At 49.0% G+C, this 21,652-nt stretch overlaps 1 protein-coding gene across 1 annotated transcript in view; it reads right to left on the bottom strand.

The window, feature by feature from the left end:
- The window catches only part of NUP210 (nucleoporin 210), a 111,594-nt gene extending 90,194 nt beyond the window's left edge, over nucleotides 1-21,400 (bottom strand). Inside the window, exons 1-3 of the mRNA XM_049861948.1 lie at nucleotides 21,081-21,400; nucleotides 3,332-3,468; nucleotides 1,898-2,029 (exon numbers count right to left, since the gene is read on the bottom strand). Of these exons, the coding sequence (XP_049717905.1) occupies nucleotides 1,898-2,029; nucleotides 3,332-3,468; nucleotides 21,081-21,256 (445 nt within the window). The 5' untranslated portion in view covers nucleotides 21,257-21,400. The remainder of the gene's footprint in view (nucleotides 1-1,897; nucleotides 2,030-3,331; nucleotides 3,469-21,080) is intronic.
- Nucleotides 21,401-21,652: the final 252 nt, after the last annotated feature.

The following is a 21,652-nucleotide window of genomic DNA, read 5'->3' as shown; positions in this document are numbered from 1 at the left end:
CACACCAATACCTTCACCAATACAACAATTTCCACATTTACCATTCAATGACATTGATTACATGTTTCATGTTGTACCACCATCTGGCTTTCCTTTTCCAAAATATTCCACCACCATTAACATAAACTCAGTGTCATCCAAACAAAAACTCTCCCTTTCTGCCTCCCTCCCACCCTTGATAACCATTAATAATCTTCAGTTTCTATATATTTGTTTATTTCATGTAAGTGAGATCATATAGTATTTGTCCTTTGGCGACTGACTTACAACACTTAGCATAATGTTTTTGAGGCTCATCCATGTTGTAGCATGCACCGGGACTTCATTTCTCTTCATGGCTGAGTAAAACTCCATTGTTTACTGCACACTCACTATGTGCCAGCCACAGCACTAAGTACTTTCTACACCTCTCACCAAATCCTTACAACCCCCAAGGTAAGTATCGATATCTCAATTTCACAGATCAGAAGACTGTTTTAGGAAGTTAAGGAGCTTATCTGACAAATGAATAAATGAAGGAATGGAGGGCCTGGTAGATGATCTAGAACAGTCCCCTCAGGGGACAGTTGGCAATGTCTACAGACACTTTTGATTGTCAGGACTTGGGAGGTGCTACGGGCATCTAGTGGGTAGAGGCCAGGTATGTTGCTAAACATCCTACAGTGGCCAGGACAGGTCTCTTCTCCCAACAAAGAATTATTTATTCCAAAATGTCAACAGTACCTTGGCTGAGAAGCCCTGATCTAGAAAATAAAGATGTGGGAGCTGGAGTAGCCGGGGAAGGTTTCCAAGACAAAGTAAGGCTTGACTTGGATTTGAAGTTTGAAAGACCTATCATCTGACAGACTTCTACTTTCTTCAACAAAATGTTTAACCTACAAAGTCTCTCTTGCCTCCTTTACTAAGAGGTCAGGCTACAGCCAAGACAGTTTGCCTACCACCAGGACAGAAGAATCCACCCCAGATAAGCCAAGAGTCACTGCTGATGAAGTGAAGGCCTGAAAAACTGTGCCCTGGGACAGCAGATCAGAAGTGTTGGGCCATACTGCTGCGAAGTTTGGACAAGAAAGCTAAACCAGCCACAAAGCCTAGGAGGAGAGCATCTACAGTGTTCACAGTGTGATTTCCCAGACGTCCCCGCCCAGCTTCCCGTCGCTGCCCAAGGGCAGCCCAGCATTCTGGTTTCCAAGACTTGTTCTACCACTGAGGGTCACTACTGTGCATGGGCAGAGTCACTTCCAAGTCCCACGCACACACTGAGTAAGCAGATCCTGCGGCACAGCCCACTGAGCAGGAGGACTGGCTATAGTTTCAATGCCATGGAAGGCATGGTTCCACCTCAGAGGTGGCATCTACCTCCAAACGTCTCCTCCACCTCTGCCTTTCTGTGGCTAGGGGAACACAAGGTTCCAACTGGTCAGGCCCAAGTCAGGGCATGTCTAGAGGAGTGAGGCTCTGCAATTTCACAGACTGAGCATGGGGAAGATGGAGTACCCGCAGAAAAGCTGGGTGCTGTTGCTGAAAGAGGGGTGGAGGCTAGACAGCCAAAACTCAATACAGGTCCCCAACAGGAACGATACCCTCACGTTGGTGACACCCTGTGTGCCTGAGGACTGAGCTCTTCTGAGCGGAGATGCCTAAGGTGCCCAGGCCCGCCTGGGATCCCTGGGGGAGTGGGGTGGTCTGGGAGGAGTCACACTGGGACGTGGACAAAAACAATGGGAGGAAAGGAGGCGTACACATAAGGAAGCGGCACGACTGTGTGACAAGCACTGAGCTTCCGAGAGAGCAGCAAGGCTGGACGTGAGAGGAGAGACAGGGAGAGGCCCCTGGTTGTGCAGATGGCTGAGGCCCAGCACTGGCCTCAGAGGATGAGTGGCCATGGAGGCAGCCTCACCTTCCGAGTCCATAGCCTGGATCTTCAGCTCCAGGGGGGAGTCTTCGAGGTAGAGCTCCCGGGTGGTGGAGACGATCTGAATGCCATGGATGAGGTCGACTATGGCATCACAGCGCAGGACCTGCCCAGTGGCTGGGAGGGGACGGAAAAGAGGGGTCAACACCAAGGACAGCACCCTGACCCACCCATCTCCGGGGCCTCTTACACAGGAAAAGACTAAAACAACCAACAGATTAACAACAAAACAGGGCTTGAGCAAAGCACAAATTAACCCTCAAAAGCCAACCAGCTGACTAGTGCACACACCCTCTTAGGAAGTCAGGGCTTTTTGAGACTCTTTCATTGCTCACTCCGTGCTTTTCCAACTTGAGTCATTAAAACTACGTGCAAAATACTCCTTCAATAAAATTTTGTTCAGGGTGGAATCATTTGGTTAAACACCAAGGGCTACAGTATTCAAGAGAAGACAGGACTGCCATGATCCCCCGTCCCTATACTGGAACTAGGAATTACGCTGGTGTTCTTACATAAGACTATCAACTTTACTATAGAAGAAAAGGGGGGGGTGTGCATGTGCGTGTGTGCACACATCGCGTAGACCTTTTGCTTGCTCCTTAAGTAAGATATGTAAATGGCGTTACCAGGGGACTTCTCAAGTGTTCTGTAAGGACGATGGTACGCAGACACAAAGTCACCCTGATCATTCTCCAGGCACCATACAAAAATACTTGTGCACCGTTAAAGTGGTAAATGCATACTTTGTCGGAGAGCAGCAAAGCCCATTTATCAAAAGTCATAAAAACGCCCACACGCTGCGACCCAGTCAATCTACGGCTCTATCCTAAGGAAATAACCTCAAAGAATCCAAAAGAGTTCCCTGTATAAAAATATTTGTTTTTACATATAATACTGAAACAGCGGAAAACAATCAAAACGTCCGATACAAGAACGCTCACAGGAAAATCTCCTTTTGAGAATACTACTCAGCTATTAAAATGATTTTATAACAAAACGGAAAACTGTTTGTACCATGTTAGGTGGGGGAAAAGCATGACAGATACTATATTATTCTGCAATAATAATATAGTATATTAAAAAAAAACTTAAAAACAAGGAAAATAAAGGGAGTGATTTCTTTTTAAATTTTTATTTGATACCCATTAAGAGTTATTTGGGTAACATACAGTAATTTAGAAAAGAAAGCTGGCATCTGCAAGACGGAACACAGCACAGTGCTGGCCACCAGAGACCAGGACGGGGTACTGTTTGCTCAGGCCACCCCATCTTGGCTGGGGGTGGGGGCGGTTAGCACCAGCATCCTCCAACCGAGTGAAAGCATGGCCATGTGGAGGGGTGAACAGGGTGTTTCCCTTCTCTGGTTCCCCTGACAGTGTAGCTGTGCCCAGAGGTCACGCCAGCCCCCTAAGCCCTTACTGATGTCCTCTGCGAAGATGATGCTGGTCAGGCGAGTGGGCTGGGACAGGCGGGCCTGTACCACAGCCTTCTGGGAACACTGCTGCTCATCCAGGCTCAGCGGCTCTATGCTGGCCACCTCCGGCCGGGTCGACGACCTGCAGCAAGAGGACACAGGTAAGAGTTTACTCCCCAGGGCTACATCACAAGTCAGCAGCAGAGCTGGACCAGCCGCTACAGCTGTGGTTCACGATCCAGGGCTCTGGCCCGCACTCAAGCACAGAACAGAGGTGGGCAGCCTCACACCAACTGAAACCCTACTGAGGATCCTCCAAAAAGACCTCAACAACCTGAGGGCTTGGGAGCTGTCCATGCAGGCTCCACTGGGCAAATAAAATGGGGCTGAACACCTGGAAATAACCTACATGTTCGACAGAAAGACAGTACAGCCCTCGACAAGATTATTTTATAGAGACAAAGCCACAGTGCCAGGAAAACTGCCCGCAGTATGCAGCAAGGAGGTTACACGGCACCAGAGGGAATCTGTGTGGACCATCACCCGGGCCAGCACACAGTGGACTCTGATACTCACTCCACCCCCAAACAGGTCCCACCACACTCGGCAGTCACCCACTGTCATGATAACAATTCTAACGTGGGGTCCCAGCACACAAGGAGCTGACGTTTTCATGAATATGAGGAATAGGCACATAAACACATCAGCAAGTTAATGAGCACAATCTGCAAGATTACTGCAGATGACGAGACAGGCCATGGAAAGAGGAAAATGAAGTGAAAGTGACCGGGGAAGGTACGGGGTGTGGTTCCTCGGTTCTCGCCTGGAACACAGGTAAGCACAGCGCCTAGTGGTGTGAGATGGGAGCAAGTGGGTGAGAGTGAGGCAGACACCGCGGGGAACACGCTAGCTGAGAGGTACAAGCTGCGTCTCGTACCCAAAAATGATATGCTGACATCCTAATCCCTGTATCTGTGAGGGTGACCTTGTTTGGAAACAGGGTTTTTGAAGGTGTTAATCAATTAACATGAGATCATACTTGGGTAAAAGAGTTGTCACTGAGTAGATTCTGATTCATGGCGACCCCAACTGTGCTCCACGATGTTTTCAATGGCTGATTTTTTGGATGCAGGTCACCAGACATTTCTTCTGAGGTGCCTCTGGCTGTACTCAAACCTCCAACTTTTCGGGTCACAGCCAAGCACATTAACCATTAGCACTACCCAGGGACTCTTGACTGGGTAGGGTGGGTCCTAATCCTGTCTGAGTAGTATCCTTATAAGAGAGGAGAGGAGACCAAGACACACAGACACAGATGTGTGGAGGGAGAGAAAAGAGTGATTGTCACTATCTCCAGAAGGACAATGCCCTGACGTCAGACTTCCAGCCTCCAGAACTGTGAGAGAATAAATTTCTATTCTCATAAGGCACCCCATTTGTGGTCTTTTGTCAATGGCAGCCCTCAGACACCAAAGCAGTCGGCATCTGCAGACAGGGTCCTCGGGGAAGGCTCTCTGAGGGGAGCATCCAAGTGCGGACCTGAACGCCACATAGGATGACCAGTCGACAAAGGGCCTGAGGTGGGAGCTAGCCTGGCACGTTCCAAGAACAGGAAGGCAGGGCTAGCAGAGCCTGGGGTGGGCGGTGAGGTGAGCAAGGCTGACCCGGGGAGGCCACGGGAAAGAGCTGAGGTTTTATCCTAGGGGCAGTGGAAAGCCACTGGAGGATAATTCACACTTGATAGAGAGCGGAAGTCCTGCCCTCAGTGAGCTTACAGACTATGAAGGACGGACACAGAGAGAGGGCGTAGCTGGGCAGAGCTGCCATGCCAGCTCACGGGGTTGCCTGGGGACAGTGTCTGGCACAGAGCAGGCTTCAGAGACTCTTTGCTTCCTGCCTCCACCCTCTGCTTGGGCTCACTGAAACATTAATTTTCTGGGGTATTCAGAAGGAAGCTTGTAAAAACTCCCTGGTGTTCAAAAGCAATGGTGTGAAACACACCAAAATAGACATCTCCGAGTCTCCCGGCTTGATGCCAAGAGCTTCTCCCAGAGCCAGGCAGGAAGGCCAGCATCTCCTCACACAGCCTAAGGACATCTTTGGTCGCAGACAGCACCAGCGCACAAGGCTGCCGACAGGAGGCCTGGACGTATGTCAGCCACCTCTACTGAACATACACCTTACCCCCCAGCTAAGGACAGAAATCTGAGTTCCCAAGAAAATGCATCTATGGTCCCCTCATTGACAGATTACTTCTGAGAAAATAGCATTTCAAAGACAAAGAAAAGAGAACAAAGTGGATATGAATACTTACACAGACGGTGCCAACACATCTCAGACCAAGCTAGAAATGGACTTCAGTGAACGGATAGCAGATCTGGAATGCTAGGGTATTATTCAAAGGGCATTAGGCCAGGAGCGTTTGGGTTTGAACCCCTCCTGAGAATTCGCATTCCTAACAAGTTCCCTGCTCAGAATTTGAATTTCTAACAAGTTACCAGGAGGTTCTACCTAAGAATCACCCGGAGATCTTATCAAAATGTAGACTCTGATTCAGTACATCTAAGGGTAGAAATGCAAAGTCTCAGCAGAGAACTTGTTAGAAATGCAAATTCTCAGCAGGGATTCAAACTGGAACGAATTGGTTCAAAGTCCCGCGTTAAACACACACACACCCCCGACTGTGGAAATGAGAACAAATTAGAAAATTGACGTGGATTAGAGGAGAGGAAAGAGGCACGAAGAATAAACACATCACAGGATCCTGGGTTGGATCTGGGAACAGAAAAAGGACACCAGTGGAAAAACAGGTGAAATCTGAATAACCTGGAGTTTAGTTAATAGGGTCGTACCACTGCGAACGCCTTAGTTTTGACAAACGCACTGTGGTTATGTAAGATGCGAACATCAGGGGAAGCTGGGTGAAGTGTATCTGGAAACTGTACTGCCTCTGCAACTTTCCTGTAAATCTAAAATTTTCCCAAAATAAAACAGTTTTTTGAAAAGTCGATTAAATCTTCTGCTTCTATCTTTGAGAAACAGTGTGGTATATCCTGTTCAATGTCCCTGGGAACAATGAGTCTGGGTTCCAAGTTTGGGCTGTAAATCCCACCTCCCTCTCTGGGCCTCAGGAATAAAATGGGAATGATAACCTCTTTTCTAGCTTGCTCCCAAGGGTGAATTAACCTCAGACAGAGCCCCAGTAAACAAATACTGATGAGAGCGGGGCTACCCTAGTTCAAGTTGAAGAGGCCTGAAGTTCTTCCTCTCACCCCCAGCCAACTCTTCCACAGGCTGCCACTGAGTCGCTCAGGAACTTTCAGAATCTGGCTGGAAACCAAAACCCATTGCCATCAAGTCGATTCCAACTCACAGCGACCCTATAGGATAGGGTAGAACTGCCCCATAGGGTTTTCAGGGAGCACCTGGTGAATTCGAACTGCTGACCTTTGGGTTAGCAGCCCTAGCTCTTCACCACTATGCCACCAGGGTTTCCCCTGGCTGGAAAACACCCCCTTTTTCCGTGCCTCCTGTGTGGCAGGGCCTACGTTGAGCACTGGTACAGACCCTAAGGTACCGCTGTACAATAGAAATATGTGAGCCGCACAGGTAACGGCCCAAATGGTTAAGCGCTTGACTACTAGCTGAAACGTTGGTTTGAACCCACCCAGAGGCACCTTGAAAGACAGGCCTGGCTTCCTGCCTCTGCAAGGTCACAGCCTTGAAAACCCTATGGAGCAGTTCCACTCTGCTCATGAGCCAGAATGACTCAACGGCACTTAACAACAGTTGCCATATTAAAAAAAAAAAAAAAGGGTAAAATTAGTCTTATGATATACTTTCTTTAACCCATATATCCCAAATACCACTATTTCAGCACGTGTGATCATCCGCATTTCACATGCTCACTCACCATGTGGTGAGTGGCTGCCATATTGAAGGGTCGGCTCTAAGGACCAGCCTTCTGTGGGGCAGCTGGGCAACCAAGGGCTCTCCCAGTGCCTGGGGGTCAGTGTACACCTGGGGACATCTGCTCCTGCTGAGGTTCCACTCCAGAGGCAAGGGCTGACTGCTTTATCACCTTCTTAAGAAAGTGCCTCCTCTGCCCACTCAGGGCTGGTATATGAGCCAGAAATGCAGCCTGGAGATAAGATTAAGAAGACTTTCCTGGCAGTCAGCCATCTAGCAGAGCTGCTCAACCTGTCCTCAAGGATGCAGGAGGTGGACTGTCCCAGCCAGAGGACAGCATGATTCTGTCCAGCACAGGGCTGGAGATCTGGGGTGAAGCCCTGCACCTCACTCACCTTGACTGAGCTCTGTGTAGCGAGAGCAACACCCCACCCTCACAGGGGGCAACAGGGGCTGCAACACCCTTCATAATGCACTACAGGGTGGGTGCAGAGATGTGGGAGGTACTGCCGCTGCCCAGCCAACAGAGAACCTGTGTGAAAACAGAAGCCATCCTCACCACTGCCACCCCCCCCCCCCCACCTCCTGGTCTCACCCAGGTGTGGTCCCTCTGCTTCAGGGCCTCACTGCAGCAGGAGGGGCTCATCCCAGCCTCCATAATATGGTCAAAAGGCAGCCTGGTGAGTGCAATTAATGTCGCTGGCTTGTACACAGGGAGCCTTGGTGGCGCAGTGGTCACAGAGCTCGGCTGCTAACCAACGTCTGGCAGTTCAAACCCACCAGCTGCTCCGTGGGAGAAAGAGGTGGCAGTCTGCTTCTTTAAAGATTTAGAGTCTTGGAAACCCTGTGGGGCAGTTCTACTCTGTCCTATAGGGTCACTATGAGTCAGAATCAACCCAATGGCAGTGGGCTGGTTTTGGTTTTAGATTGTACACTTAAAAAGGGTCAAAATGGCAAATGTCTGTTATATAAATTTTACCACACACGTGTACATGATGATTAAATGATGTTCCAGTTTGGTTTTTCTGTTACCAGCAGAACTGTCATTTCCAATTGTTTGGCTTTCTTCCTGGGACATCCTGAGGCCCGTTTGCTCTGTGTGTGCACATTTAAGAGACACAAAGAATCACAGAATCCAGCAATTATGTGTCCTTGGGCCTCAGTGTCCTCATCTGTAAAACAGGGCCACCACCCACCCTGCCTTAGTCACAGGGAGCATGGGGAGGTTCACGTGGGATACTGGATGAAAAATCACATGTGAAAGTATTTTTCAGAGGATTATACAGGGAAAGGTACACAGCACATTAAACTGGAGACTGCCTGGGGCAGGGGGGAGAACTGAAGTGGGGGGCTACGCTTTACAGACTTTAGCTTTAACTGTAATGTTTTATTTCTTAAAAAAAGAAAGCTGGAAGCAAACATAATAAACTGTAAGCAATAGTTAAGTCCGGATAGCAGGAATGTGAGCATTCATAATATTGTTCTTTGTTCTTTCCTGTGTTATTCTAATTTCTAAATAAAAAGATGTAACTTAGAGAATATTACTACATACTCATTTTATAGATAAATAAACTGAGGCTCAGAAGGACGAAGGCACAGGCTTAAGCCTACACAAACTGCTTCACCAGGACCAGGACACAAGTCTTCCAACTCCAAATCCTGGACTCTGCTGAGTGGCCACGGAGAAGTGCCCCATTTCTATGGGCTGTTTCTGCACTACAGCCTCTCTGAGCGAGCTCAGAGAGCCCCTGCAAATTCCCGTGGAGACTCAGAGCTGGTTTCTTCCTGTGCTAGTAGTAGAGAGCTGGCCACACACGTGCCATTCTCGAACGTTTCTATTCCAGGATCTGGCAAGAGAAGAATCCCCTTCCACACAGAGGGAGGGCGGACAATTCTTCACACAACAGCGGTTAATCACACTGAGCCAGGGAGTGTGGGAGGCAGGGATGCAGGAGAGACTAAGTGAGGGGCTGATGGGCAGGAAACCCTACTTTCTGGTTAAGTGTTGAGATATCCAGGGAAAACCTTAGATTAAAAAATAAAAGTGTGCTGGGAGGAGGGTGCAGAAGATGAAGTACCCACCACGTGTTAAGGCAGAGCTGAATACTGACACCCTTCAAATCATGTAAGCCTCCCAGTGGCCCCCGGAGGGACAGTCAACAAACTGAGGCTCAGAAAGGTGAGGTGACTTGCCCAGGGCCACACAGCTGTAAGTGGCAGGGCCAGCAGTCACAAGCAGGTCTGTGTGACTCCAGATCAGCTACTCTTCCACCTGGTGGGCATCTCCCCAGAGAGGTACACAGATGAACTATTTCATCAAATCAGGTATGTTTATTATTATATATATTTCATTACTATGTACATTTATATACATATTCATTTTAAAGTGTTTTAGAAAAAACAAATATACCAAACTCAGGAGCTCACGAATGTTAATACCCAAGACAATGTCAACGTAAAAAAAATAGTAAGTCATTTTGACAGATATTTTAAGTAAACCTCTAGTATAACTAGTTGCCATCAAGTCGATTCCAACTCATGGTGACCCCATGTGTATCAGAGTAGAACTGTACTCCATAGGGACATGGCTGTGACCTTTTGAAAGCAGATCGCCAGACCTTTCTTCCATGGTGCCTCTGGTGGATTTGAACCTCCAACCTTTCAGTTAGCAGCCCAGCACTTAACTGTCTGCACTACCCATGGCCCAATGGCATAAAACAAACCAAACCAAACTCATTGCCATCATGTCAATTCCAACTCATAGCGACCCTATAGGACAGAGTAGAACTGCCCCCATAGAGCTTCCAAAGAGCACCTGGTGGATTCGAACTGCCGACCTTTTGGTCAGCAGCCGTAGGTCTAAACCACTACACCACCAGGGTTTCCCCCCATGGTATAAAAAAAATTTTTTTTTTTTAATGTTGATGGTGGACGACAGGACTGCAGCTTGGGGAACAGCATTAACCCTGACCCCTCTGAGAGGTGCAGGCCGCAGGACAAAGGGAAGCAAGCAGCACCGCACCAGTGAGCCTTCCACCTGCCGCTGTCTGTCCATTTCTCAACATTTCTGGAAAAGCAAGGACAGAGCAGCCCCTGGACTGATATCTCTAAAACGTAAAAACTAATCTCTCTTGCCTATGTAGGACCCGTGTGAGGAACTGATGAAAAATGCACGCATGTCACAGCGACAGCTAACACGGGCCCTGGCCCCGGCAGGCTCTGGCCTGCACGTATCACAGGCAGCAGCACCTCCCATCATCCTCACAGCTGACCCAGGAGGAGGAGGGTTCAGCCAGACAGGCAACAACTCAGTGGGAAGGCCAGAGCCTGGGAGCAGGGGAGACTGCTGAGGCGTCGATGCCCAAACCTGTCATTCATGGTACAAGGTGTGCAAACTCCACAGCCCAATTCCTCTGAGTGCAGCATCATGTTCTGCAAAAGAAACGGGTTCTGGCTCAAACAGCATGTCTGCTGAAGAGCCTTCCCCTGCCCGCCCAGTTTAAACTAACTGTCCCTCTGCATTCCTCAAAAAGCATCTTTGTTCCTCTAACTTGCTCATGTCATTCTTCCATGTGTCTCAGCTGGTGGTCAGCACGCCTCACCCAACCTCCCCAATCACCAACACTCCCAAATGCACGTGACAGACCTCAGACCACCTTTCCCCGAGACCCTGGTGCAGTATATAGTGGCACTTGCTTATGGTGACATGGTCTCACTCAACTCCACATCTGATATTCACTGGATGGTGAAGTTCTAAGATAGAGGTCACCAACTGTGTGGCCTCAAGTGAATGACTTAACCTCTCTGGGCCTCCATTTTGCCACCCACACAATAATACCTACTGTAAAGGGCTGGAAGGAGACTTGATAATAAATATTAAGCTCTTATCACAGGGCCTTGCCGAGTAAGTGCTCAAATTTGGGAAAATAAGGGGGGTCCCAAGATGTGGGGGTTGTGGTCCTGCAAGGATTGGCATGGTTGTGACCCTGTTTTGCTTTGCTTCTTAAAGGAAGAACACTCAGGTCCTTCCATACTGTGGTCATTTATGCTGTCCATCCCCCTCCCCTGACTCATGCCTGATCCCGACACCCTGGCCATCAGGGCCCCAGAGTGGCCTCCTCACAGGCCTCTGTATAGACAACCACAGACATCCTCAGAGCCATGAGCCAAGATTCGGGGTAAGAAGGGGCTCCTGACAGCCTGAACCATCTGATTTCAGTCAAGTCTAACCTCTGCTCAGAAGCCTCTCCCTTCCAGCCAGCTTCTCCTCCTCCACCCTTTGCTCATGCTCACCCCTCTACTTTACATGCCCTGCTCGCCAACCTCATCTAGCCCAACCTTCTGGCTCATGTCAAGTGGCAACTCTTCCACGGAACCGTGCCTGACTCCTTCCCTTCTCCCCCACCTCCTATCTGCTCCTCATTGTGCCCCTGATGCATTCATTGAACACATATTTATTGAGTGGTTTGCAATGTTCCAGGGGCTGTTCTAGGTGCTGGGGATAAAACAAAGCACAAGATAAACATTCATCCTGACCTTCATGGAGCTTACATTTTAGTGGGAAGAGAACAAGAATGAGCAATATAAGTGAGTGAATATGGGATCTTAGAGAGTAAAGGCTATGCAGAAACACAAAGTAGGGCAGAGGGAAGATTGTAATCTTTAAATAAAATAGGATGGTCAGGGGAACCCTTACTGAGGGGGTAATGTGAGTAAAGAAAGAGAGGCAGGAGTGGGTGGCTCCTTGGAGAGCTAAGAGTAGTGTTCATGTTCAGGGCAAAACGATCAGCACATGCAAATGTCCTCAGACAACGGCTTGACAATGACCTATTTACCTATCCAACTTCCCTGACGGTGTAAGGACAGAGCCTTTGCCTTATTTGCTTCTTGGCCCCACTGCACCTAGCATAAGGCTTTGGCACAAGTTTTTATAGATTCCTGTTACTGGGTTATGAATTTCCTTCTATATCTAGTTTGGTGCAAATGTTTACCATGAATGGTGTCGAATGTTCTCCATCTATTCAGGTGAGTACACGAGCTTTCTTCTTTATTCTGCTAATATGATGAATTACATTGCTAGATATTTTAACACTGAACCAACCTTGCATTCCTGAGATAGAACCCACTTGGTCATGGCCTTGTTATATACTTCTGGATATGGTTGGCTAGTATTTTATTAAGGATTTTTGTGGCTTTGGTCTGTGGTTTTCTTTGTCTCACCATGTTTTTAACTGGGTTTTAAATCAGTGTAACACTAACTTCATAAAAAGGACTTGGGAATGAAAAATTTCTAGAAATAGATAGTGGTGATGATTACGTAACACTGCGAATATACTTAACATCACTTAATTATACACTTCAAAATGGTTAAAATGATACATTTTATGTTATATCTATCTCACCATAATAACTTCCATGGTAGTAGCATCATTCATACCGAGGAGTATAACATTTATTCACAAATACAAGAATTATGGCTTAGCAAAAATATTGGCACAGAGCAATGTTGGTTGCCTGTCCCCACTCCCACACCCACACCCACTCTGTGACTTTGGAAGCCCCTCCTTCTAGACATGCAGTCTCTGGACACTTTCACCTGGGGACAGCCCTCCCCCACCTTTGGGCATCTCCACAGATGGCACCTTCCTAAGTCTATCACATCCAGGTACCACCTTATTTTTTCTTTCAAACGGAGTCTTCTTTACTTAAAAAGTACCTTAAAAGAAAACTTCATACAGTGAAGCCTGTGAGAGCCAGAACTCAGTAGGCTGCCTTGTTTTTCCAGGCCTCACAAGTTTTCCATCTTTGACTGGGTGCAGCTTATCACATTCCTATCAGTGGAAAATGTTTGCATTTTCCTTCTCTAACACAGGTTTCTGCCTCACACTGGTTCCAGCCTGCACAGGCTTTACCATATCACTACTATAAATAGGAAATCCCTGTTATTCCACCCACGGTGCAAGTAGTGGTTCAGTGGTAGAATTCTCACTGTCTACGCAGAAGAGCTGGGTTCAATTCCTGGCCGATGCACCTGATGCACGGCCACCACCTGTCAGTCATTGAAGGCTTGTGTGTTGCTATGATGCTGAACAGGTTTCAGCGGAGCTTCCAGACTAAGCTGGACTAGAAAGAAGGGCCTGATGATCTACTTCCAAAAATTAGCCAATGAAAACCCTGTGGATCACAAAAGACTGATTGCAACTGATTACGGGAATGATGCAGAACCAGGCAGTGTTTTGTTCCATTGTACACAGGGTTACCATGCGTCAGGGGCCGACTGGACAGCAGTTAATAACAAAGGTTATCTGCCACATATCTGAGGTAACCATAAGAACTACCAGAAGAATCAAAACAATGTTTGTTACTAAACCTGGGGAGATGCTGTTGCCTGCAAAGGTTTCTGTACCTAAGACCCGCTTTCTAGGATGACAAGCAGGTATGGAAAGGTGTCAATGGCATACTGGCTTTGAGAATGTCTAAAGGGCTACCAGGGAATTTTGAAAGGATGAATTTTTCTCATTACAATGTCACAAGGCTACCTGGCACGCAGAATGCACCCCATGCCCTGGGAGGCACTGTTCCCCACTCTTATACTCAAGAACAGGAGTTGGGCAGGGACAGGGGAACTGGCAGGTCGGGCCAGAAAGCCACAGCGAAAAGAAGAAGTGAGAATTGCAATGTGACCTAGCTGGGCAGGGGCAGTAGGAGGAGACACATGTGAGGGCTGGGTTCACAGAGAGGCAGCCTGCTAGTCCCACCCTCCACCCACTGCCCACAGAGTCTAGCCCACATGGTGCACACAAAGAAAGCAGGAAGAAAATAACCCCGAGCACCAGGTCAACTCAACAGATACTTCCTGGCCCCTCCCTTGGTGGGTCCGGGGTCAGAGAAGCAAGGCCCGGGCAGGCCTGCTGAACCACAGCTGTAGACAGCCATCAGGACCAGGGTCCACAGGAGGAGAGCAAGTACCCAGAACCAGTCCCAGCTCAACCCTACCCAACACCTGACACTGAGCAACCCCTTCCTATTTCCTAACCACGGCCCACAAAGTGCCACATGGCCCGGCCCCTGCCAGGCTCTCTAATCCCATGTACCCAGCCTGGTCCCTCCTTGGGCCTCTGCACTCACTGTCCCTTCCAAGAGGCTTGTCCCAACCACCCTCTCCAAAAAGGCTTCCCACCTCCTGTAGTCTTTCATATATGAAATGCACACTGTTTGCCCTTCATATATGAAATGCTTCCAATTATTCCATCACTGTTTATTATTTAACACCGTCAACCAACTATGAGAATGCTCTGGTAAAACAGGGAGCAAAGGCCCTGAGATCAGAGGGTGCCTGTTTGAGAAACAGCAGAGAAACCGGTGTGGTTAGAGAAGCAAGTACAAGAGAGGTAGACTATACTTCAGGGAGATAATATAGGGGATTGAGTGTGGAACCTAGAGACTTAGTAAGACAAGAAAGACACAGGGGCCCCCAAATCTGCAAACTAACAAGAAATGGGCCAGGGCGCAGCATCAAAGCCATTCCCCAGAACCATGGGGCAGGGTATCTAAAAATAGCCAGCAAATTTCTTTAACGTTGCCCTTCAGAAGTAGCTGGAGAAAACCGGGCCCAGGGACATGCGCAGAACATCCACCTGTGACCACTGTCTGATCTTCCACCAGGGGCAGTGAGGGGCTACAACCCCTGCTAGGGAATCAAACTTGGGGAGCAAGAAACTGCACAGCAGTGACACCCCATAATAAGCCCTGCTATGAATCCCAGAGGCCTCCAGGACAGGAGCCATCTTGGAAAGCTACCATGTGTGCACTCGTAGTTAACATATCCCCGCCTGTGTCTATGAACAAGCATGAATCTTTTCCTGCCCAAGAACTTTTAAAAACTCAGGCACGTCTTTTGTTTTGTGAGACGGGGGTATGCATTGCTTAGACCCTCCTCATCTCCGCTTGCAAGCCTCTTCAATAAAGCTTTGCTCGTGTGGAAAACTACGGGCCTTATCTGCTCATTCTTGACCAGTGAGAGGCAAAAACCTTATTCTGGTACCACTGGGACTGCGACTATAGCGAACATAGGTGAGTGGTTGTGGTGTGATTACTTAGTTCCCTGTGTGGCTTCTCTAGCCATGAGCTCGTAACTCCGGGTGATTGTGTAGTAGTTAATCGTGGCCTACCAAGGGGATTAGTCAGTTTTGCCTTAAAAGAGAGCTAATTTAAGAGCCGAGAGGAGGAGCCCATCACCAAGGAAGGAGAGACCCAGAAGTAGGAGATCACTGGTGGGCTTCCTGGTCATGGAGAGAGAAAGCTGTATGCCTTTGGGCAAAGACTGAGGGTCAGGGAGAGCAGTGCCTGTGAGCACGGCTGGCAAGAGGCTGTCCCAATGGAAGAACTGAATCCTGAGTGTTCCTGAGCCTGAATTGTAACTGTTATTTCCCTGATAAATCCCGTAATTTTAAGTACGCTCTGTGAGTTCTGTGGGGCCACTGCAATGAATTATTGAACCAAGCAGAGAGTGCTGTGTAAGGGATAGTTGGTGTCAGAATTAGTGACGTTGGCAGTGAGAGGAGGCTTGTCTGGCCTCCACCTCATGGGAATCAGCCTTGCGCTGATGATCTTGGTTCTCCTTCCCCCTTGTGGGGTTGGAGAAGGTCAGATACCATCCCCATGCTGTTTTTACAGTGGTGAAACACTGACACAGCACAAAGCTGCTCAGACACCAAAGGTTTATGAAGATCATGAAGCAGTACAGAAACACCCCCGAGCTCTAATATTAGCTGGAGGTCACAGGAGAAAGTAGGTTACCAAGTGGCCCAGATACCAGGCCAGAGGTAACGTAAGAAAGGAGCTGCACCAGGGAAAGGGACAAGGGAGTAAGGGGAAACTAAAAGGGTGACTGTGGTCGTGTTATTGTCACACAGTTATGGTATGACTCCCTTTTTTCTCTATTGTCAACATTCCCTATGATGATATTTTGGAAATAAAAGCCCAGCTTAAAAAGGAGCTATTGAAATATACTTCATGATGCACTCTCAATAGTGAAAAACATCTACGAAGAATCAGGAACCTGTCGCAGGGCCAGGAATGTTTGGGTGCAACTGGAGGAACTGCACGAGAACCTGGCGTATCAGCCAGAGGCTACAAGTTGAGGGGGTGTGCTCCGGACTCCTGCTACAACCTGTCTCTACCCCTCCTCTGCAGGACAGGCCTAGGTCACTTCCTCCCTGATGCTCTGGCTTTCCCAGCTGAAACGTGGGTGATGGTGGTGGTGCTGGTAGTTGCCATCAAGTCGCTCCAGCTCATGGCAACCCCATGTATGCAGAGTAGAACTGCTCCACAGGGTTTTCAAGGCTGTGACCTTTTAGAAGCAGATCGCCAGGCCTGTCTTCCGAGGTGCCTTTGGTGGGTTCAAGCCAACCTTCTGGCTAGTACCCGGGTGCTTAACCATTTGCACTACCCAGGGATTCCAGAAACGTGGATGGCTCACACTAAATGATCTCTATGGTTCCTTCCGGCCATGAAATTGTTCAATTATTTGATAGTATAAAATCAAGAAACACGAAAAGTAAACTTGAGGCCACTGGCTCAAGCATGCGTGACTTTAGAGAACATGGATTTGAGTGGCAAAGCCAAAGGATGAGCACAAAATCCTCCAGGGTCCAGCAGGGTTTTTGTTTTGTTTTGTTTTAATAATATTTGATTGTGTTTTTGGTGAAGAGTTACACAGCAGTTTAGGTTCCCATTCAACAATTTCTATACAAGTCATTCAGCGACATTGGTTACATTCTTCACAATGCTTGAACACTCTCATTATCTCCGTTCTGGTTGCTCCGTTTCCGTTAATCTAGTTTCCCTGCCCCTGTATGTTCTCATCTTTGTTTTAAAGTAATTGTTGACCGTTTGGTCTCATATAGATGATTTTTTAAAGAACAACAGTACTTATAGGTGATATTCATTATCTTGTGAGTTGGTTTGTTATTTAGCTACAAGGTGACCTCAGCGGTTAGTTTCAGTTCAAGGTTTAAAGAACATCTCAGGGCAATAGACTCAGGGACTTCTCCAGTCTCAAGCAGCCCAGTAGGTCTGTTTTTTTTTTTTTTTTTAATTTAGAAATTTGAGAATCTCTTCCATATTTTTCTCCTGTCTATCAGGATCCATCTGTTGTGGCCCTGATTAGAATGGTCAGTAGTGGTAGCTGGGTACCATCTAGTTCGTCTGGTCTCAGATGAAGCCATGGTTCGTGTAGATTATGTGTCCCGTAGACTAGTTTCTTCTTTGAGTCTTGTTTCTTTCTTTCTAATACAACCAATAGTTGTATCTTAGATGGCTCCTTGCAAGCTTTTAAGACCTCAACCACTAGTCATCAAACTAGCGTGTAGAACATAAATTTATAAACTACATTATGTCAAATGATCGAGATGTCTCACAAGACCATAGCGCGAATCCTTCAAACCCAGAAAGAAGATCTCGTGATATATACGGTTATGTCTAAGAAATATCTGTAACTATGCCCCCATGTGCTTTATTATAGTATGAATATATGTCCACACAGTCACATACATGCATATACATACAACTGATGGCGTAGTGGTTAAGTGCTACAGCTGATAACCAAAGGGTCGGCAGTTCGAATCCACCAGGCACTCCTTGGAAACTCTATGAGGCAGCTCTACTCTGTCCTATAGGGTCGCTATGAGTCGGAATCCACTTGACGGCACCAGGTTTGTTTTTTCGGTTTATACATATCCACATATATACTCACATACACATACATGCCTACATACAAACATATACGCCTCCACAAATATTTTAATTTTCCTGCTCTGAAAGCTTTCCACCTTACAAAGGTTACAGCTTTCACAGGTTTTACTTTATTTTTTTGGTTTTTGGTGCTGTTGTTTCAAAATTATATTCACCATAGCAATTACTGACAGGTCCTTTTTTCTTGTGTACTTTTCAGTGACATTGTTCACCTCTGTCAAGCTGTGTACACTTTACCCTAATTCGGTGTTACTTTTCCCATACCAACTGTCTAATCTCTAGAGAACGAATCCCCTTATCCCCCCCATCCCTGGTAACCACTAATGAACGTGATTTTTGGTGTATTTACCTGTTTATGTCATTTCATAAAAGTGAGAACATGCGATTTGTGTGTGTGTGTGGTTGACTTATTTTGCTCAACATAATGTCCTCCATGTTCATCCATGTTCCAAGATGTTTTGGGAACTCATTTTTTTCTTTATTGGCTAGCAGGGTTTTTATTTCACTATTTCCTTGCTTCCTTTCTTCCTCCCTCCTTCCCTTCCTTCATTCTTCCCTCCCTCCTTTTCTTTCTCGTGTCCGTCCGTCCGTCCATCCATCCATCCGTCCATCCATCCATCTATCTCACAGACTCAACAATGAATGAACTCCTTGGATGAGGATACTTTGCTCCCAGGGTTAGGCTTCAGACAGACAGCTTGTCTGTATGCCAGCTCTTAAAATCTCCAGAGGAGATTCTTCAAGACTAAAGCAATAGATGACTAAACTAGAAATAGCACTACCAAAAATAAAGAAAACATTTTCCATGCTTGATTGATGGAATATTTTCCTGTGAAGTTAAGGAAAAATCACAGCCACCAAACACCTCTGAGAAAACACTTAGGCAATCGCACATTGGCAATAAAATCTATGGATCAGACACAGAACAAGTTATAAAGTACTTAGCACTTCTCTGGTGCATCAGAGATTAGGACTGTTTTTTCCTTTCCTCCTACCAAGCTATGTCAGTAATTTAAAATTTGCCAAAGTCCATCAGCGTCTCTCAGGAAAGAAAACATAGTTAAAAAAAAAAAAGTTTATTTCAGAAAAAAGGTGCAGCTACAGAATCGCAGAGGGAGCAGCATAAAAATACATCCAGAGGGATACAGGGATTCACTGACGACAGCTGTTTTCAATGACCGGCTTCCTCTTTCTCGTCCATATACCGAGAGAACAGACAACTTCCACAGGAGAATGAACAGTGTCTTCTCCAAAGGACCGACTACCAGCTGATTTTCCCATAGAAGACAGTACCCTGGGCAGGGATACGGAAAATGTAAAGCCAAAGATCAGCCTCTGACAGGAAGCCAAAAATCAGACCCTCCAGTCATCCAGGAGCACAAGGCACTGAACCCCAAATCCAACTGCCTGACACAGCACACCCGTATTTCAGGAGGCAGATTTTCCCAAACGAAATATATGAAGGTACTGCAGGTAACAGAGAACGCAGGTCTGACCTCTGGGCACCGTACCTGTTACCCTCGAGTCAATTCTGACTCATAGCGACCCTACAGGACAGAGTAGAACTGCCCCGTAGGATTTTCAAGGCTGTTTTTTAAAGCTTTATGGAAGCAGATCACCACATCTGTCTCCCTTAGAGAGACTGGTGAGTTAGAACCACTGACCTTCTGGTTAACAGCCAAGCACTTAAACCACTGTGACACAAGGGCTCCTTCTGGGCACCACACAAACAGAACACACACAGACAACACAACACCACACACACATGCACACACAGTTTTCTGTAATGTGGTTAGACCTTGTTAAGCCTCAATATTGACCAGGCCTTCAAACAGGGGCAGAAAGAGAGCAGCAAAGACGGTGAGGGGGGAGAGGGGACTATCTCCTTTCATCTCTAACAAGTGGCTGTGAGGTGGAAGTGCTCAGTGACACCTACGAAGCCTCCACCATGCCAAGAAACCTTTAGCGTCTCAAAGCACCACGGCCGGTGTGTCACAGGCACCCACATGGAAGAATGAGGTCTCCACGTCACTCCTGCCCAGCCAGGGACCTAGCTAGGACTCCCCAGCTACCTGGCCGCGTAGGTGGACGGGGGAAAGAGGCCTGAGTTTCCTCAGTCCCTTGGGTTCCACAGGTCACACCCGCCAATGAATGGAGAATTCTTGAAACTCCAGACAGCCGGGAAGGTGTGATGTTGAAAAAGGACTAAGTTCAGGCATTCACCCTCTCTGTAGGCGACCTGAGGTGAATCACCAACCTTCCCTCGCCTCTTAATTCTCCTTTGTAAAATGGATCTGAAGAGCTCACCATTGGAAGGTCTTTCATCAAGGTTTATCTTCCTCCCAATGATGCTGGACAGATATGATTCAACCGCATTCTTCAAGGGCTCTGGTCTCCCACAAACCCCATTCCCACACCAGTCGGTGCCGCAGGTTGAGCGCCCCGACATCAGACAAACTTGTAACCTGCTGTCGCGAGACTAGGATTTTGCAGGGCCCTGACCACCTCCTCTCCCTGAAGTTCTGCCAAGAAGGGGAAGGAAGACCCACGTGGTCCCCAACCCAAGCCCAGCATTCTGGAACATGCTTCTCTCTACAGAAGTCTTGAAGCCCCCTTCCCGGGTCAAGGCTTCTGGGAACCTGCAGTTTCAGACTCTCCTTCTCCCAAGTCAGGCCTTCCGCCGCCCTACACTCCACACACACAGACACCACGTCCGGCCGGCCGGCCGGCCGGCAGCGCCATGCACGGTGGCGGCGCCCCGCGCGCACGCTGCAGGCCACGCGCGCCCAGCCGCTCCGGCCGTGGCCGCTTGCCCCCTCCGTCGCCCACGCCCGGGCCCGCGGACGCGCGCCCGCGCACCTGCTGTGCGCAGGCCTTCTGGGGTGCGCGCCCGCCGGCCTCCCCCGCGCCGGCCCCGGGCGGAGGGTGCGCGCCCGCAGATCGCTGCGGACCCGCCGTTCGGGCCGCGCTGCACAGGCCGCGCCGGCGCACCTGCAGCTTGCAGGCCCACTGGAGGCGCACCGGCCGGGGACTGAGGCCGAGCACGCCGGCCGGGGCTCCCCGCCTCCCTCGCCCGACGCGGCGCCTCACCAGCGGTAACAGCCCTCCGAGGCCTCCAGCGTGAAGTTGACGCGCGTGGCCCGCGTGAAGGGCAGCAGCACTTTGGGGATGTTGAGTTTGGACGCTGCGGCGGCGGGGCCCAGCGGCAGCAGCGCCGAGAGCGCCAGTAGGAGCAGCGGCGCCGGCCTCTGGCCCCGCGCCGCCATCCTCGCCTCCCTCACCTCCGGCGACCCGGCGCTTTGCCGCTCGCGCGCCCCCCCGCGCGCCTTCCGTCCCCGCGGCGCGCGCCGGGGCAGCAGGTGATAAGCGCGGGAGGGAGGCGGGGCGGGGCGAGGGCCGTGGCTCGTGCCACTTCCTAGGCCCCGGCCGGCCGCCGCGGGAGCTGAAGGGCTGAGGGGCCGAACTCGCGGCGACCCCACCCCCGGCCCGGCTCGCGCTCTCAGGGCCCCGCGGGGCGGAAGGGAGGAACTGGGGCGCGGGCCCCGGGCTGCCGGGGTGAGGGAGAAGGGGATGGGGCGCGCACCCGTGTGGAAAGACGGTGAGCGCGCGCGCCCGCGTGGTGCCCCTCGCCCACGCGGGAGGCTCGGCTGAGTTTTGCGGCC

Source organism: Elephas maximus, chromosome 20 (genome assembly GCF_024166365.1).
Source record: "Elephas maximus indicus isolate mEleMax1 chromosome 20, mEleMax1 primary haplotype, whole genome shotgun sequence".
NCBI classification, from domain to species: Eukaryota; Metazoa; Chordata; class Mammalia; order Proboscidea; family Elephantidae; genus Elephas; species Elephas maximus.
Note: the sequence above shows the minus strand (reverse complement) of the source record. Positions and strands in the feature narration are given on the sequence as shown.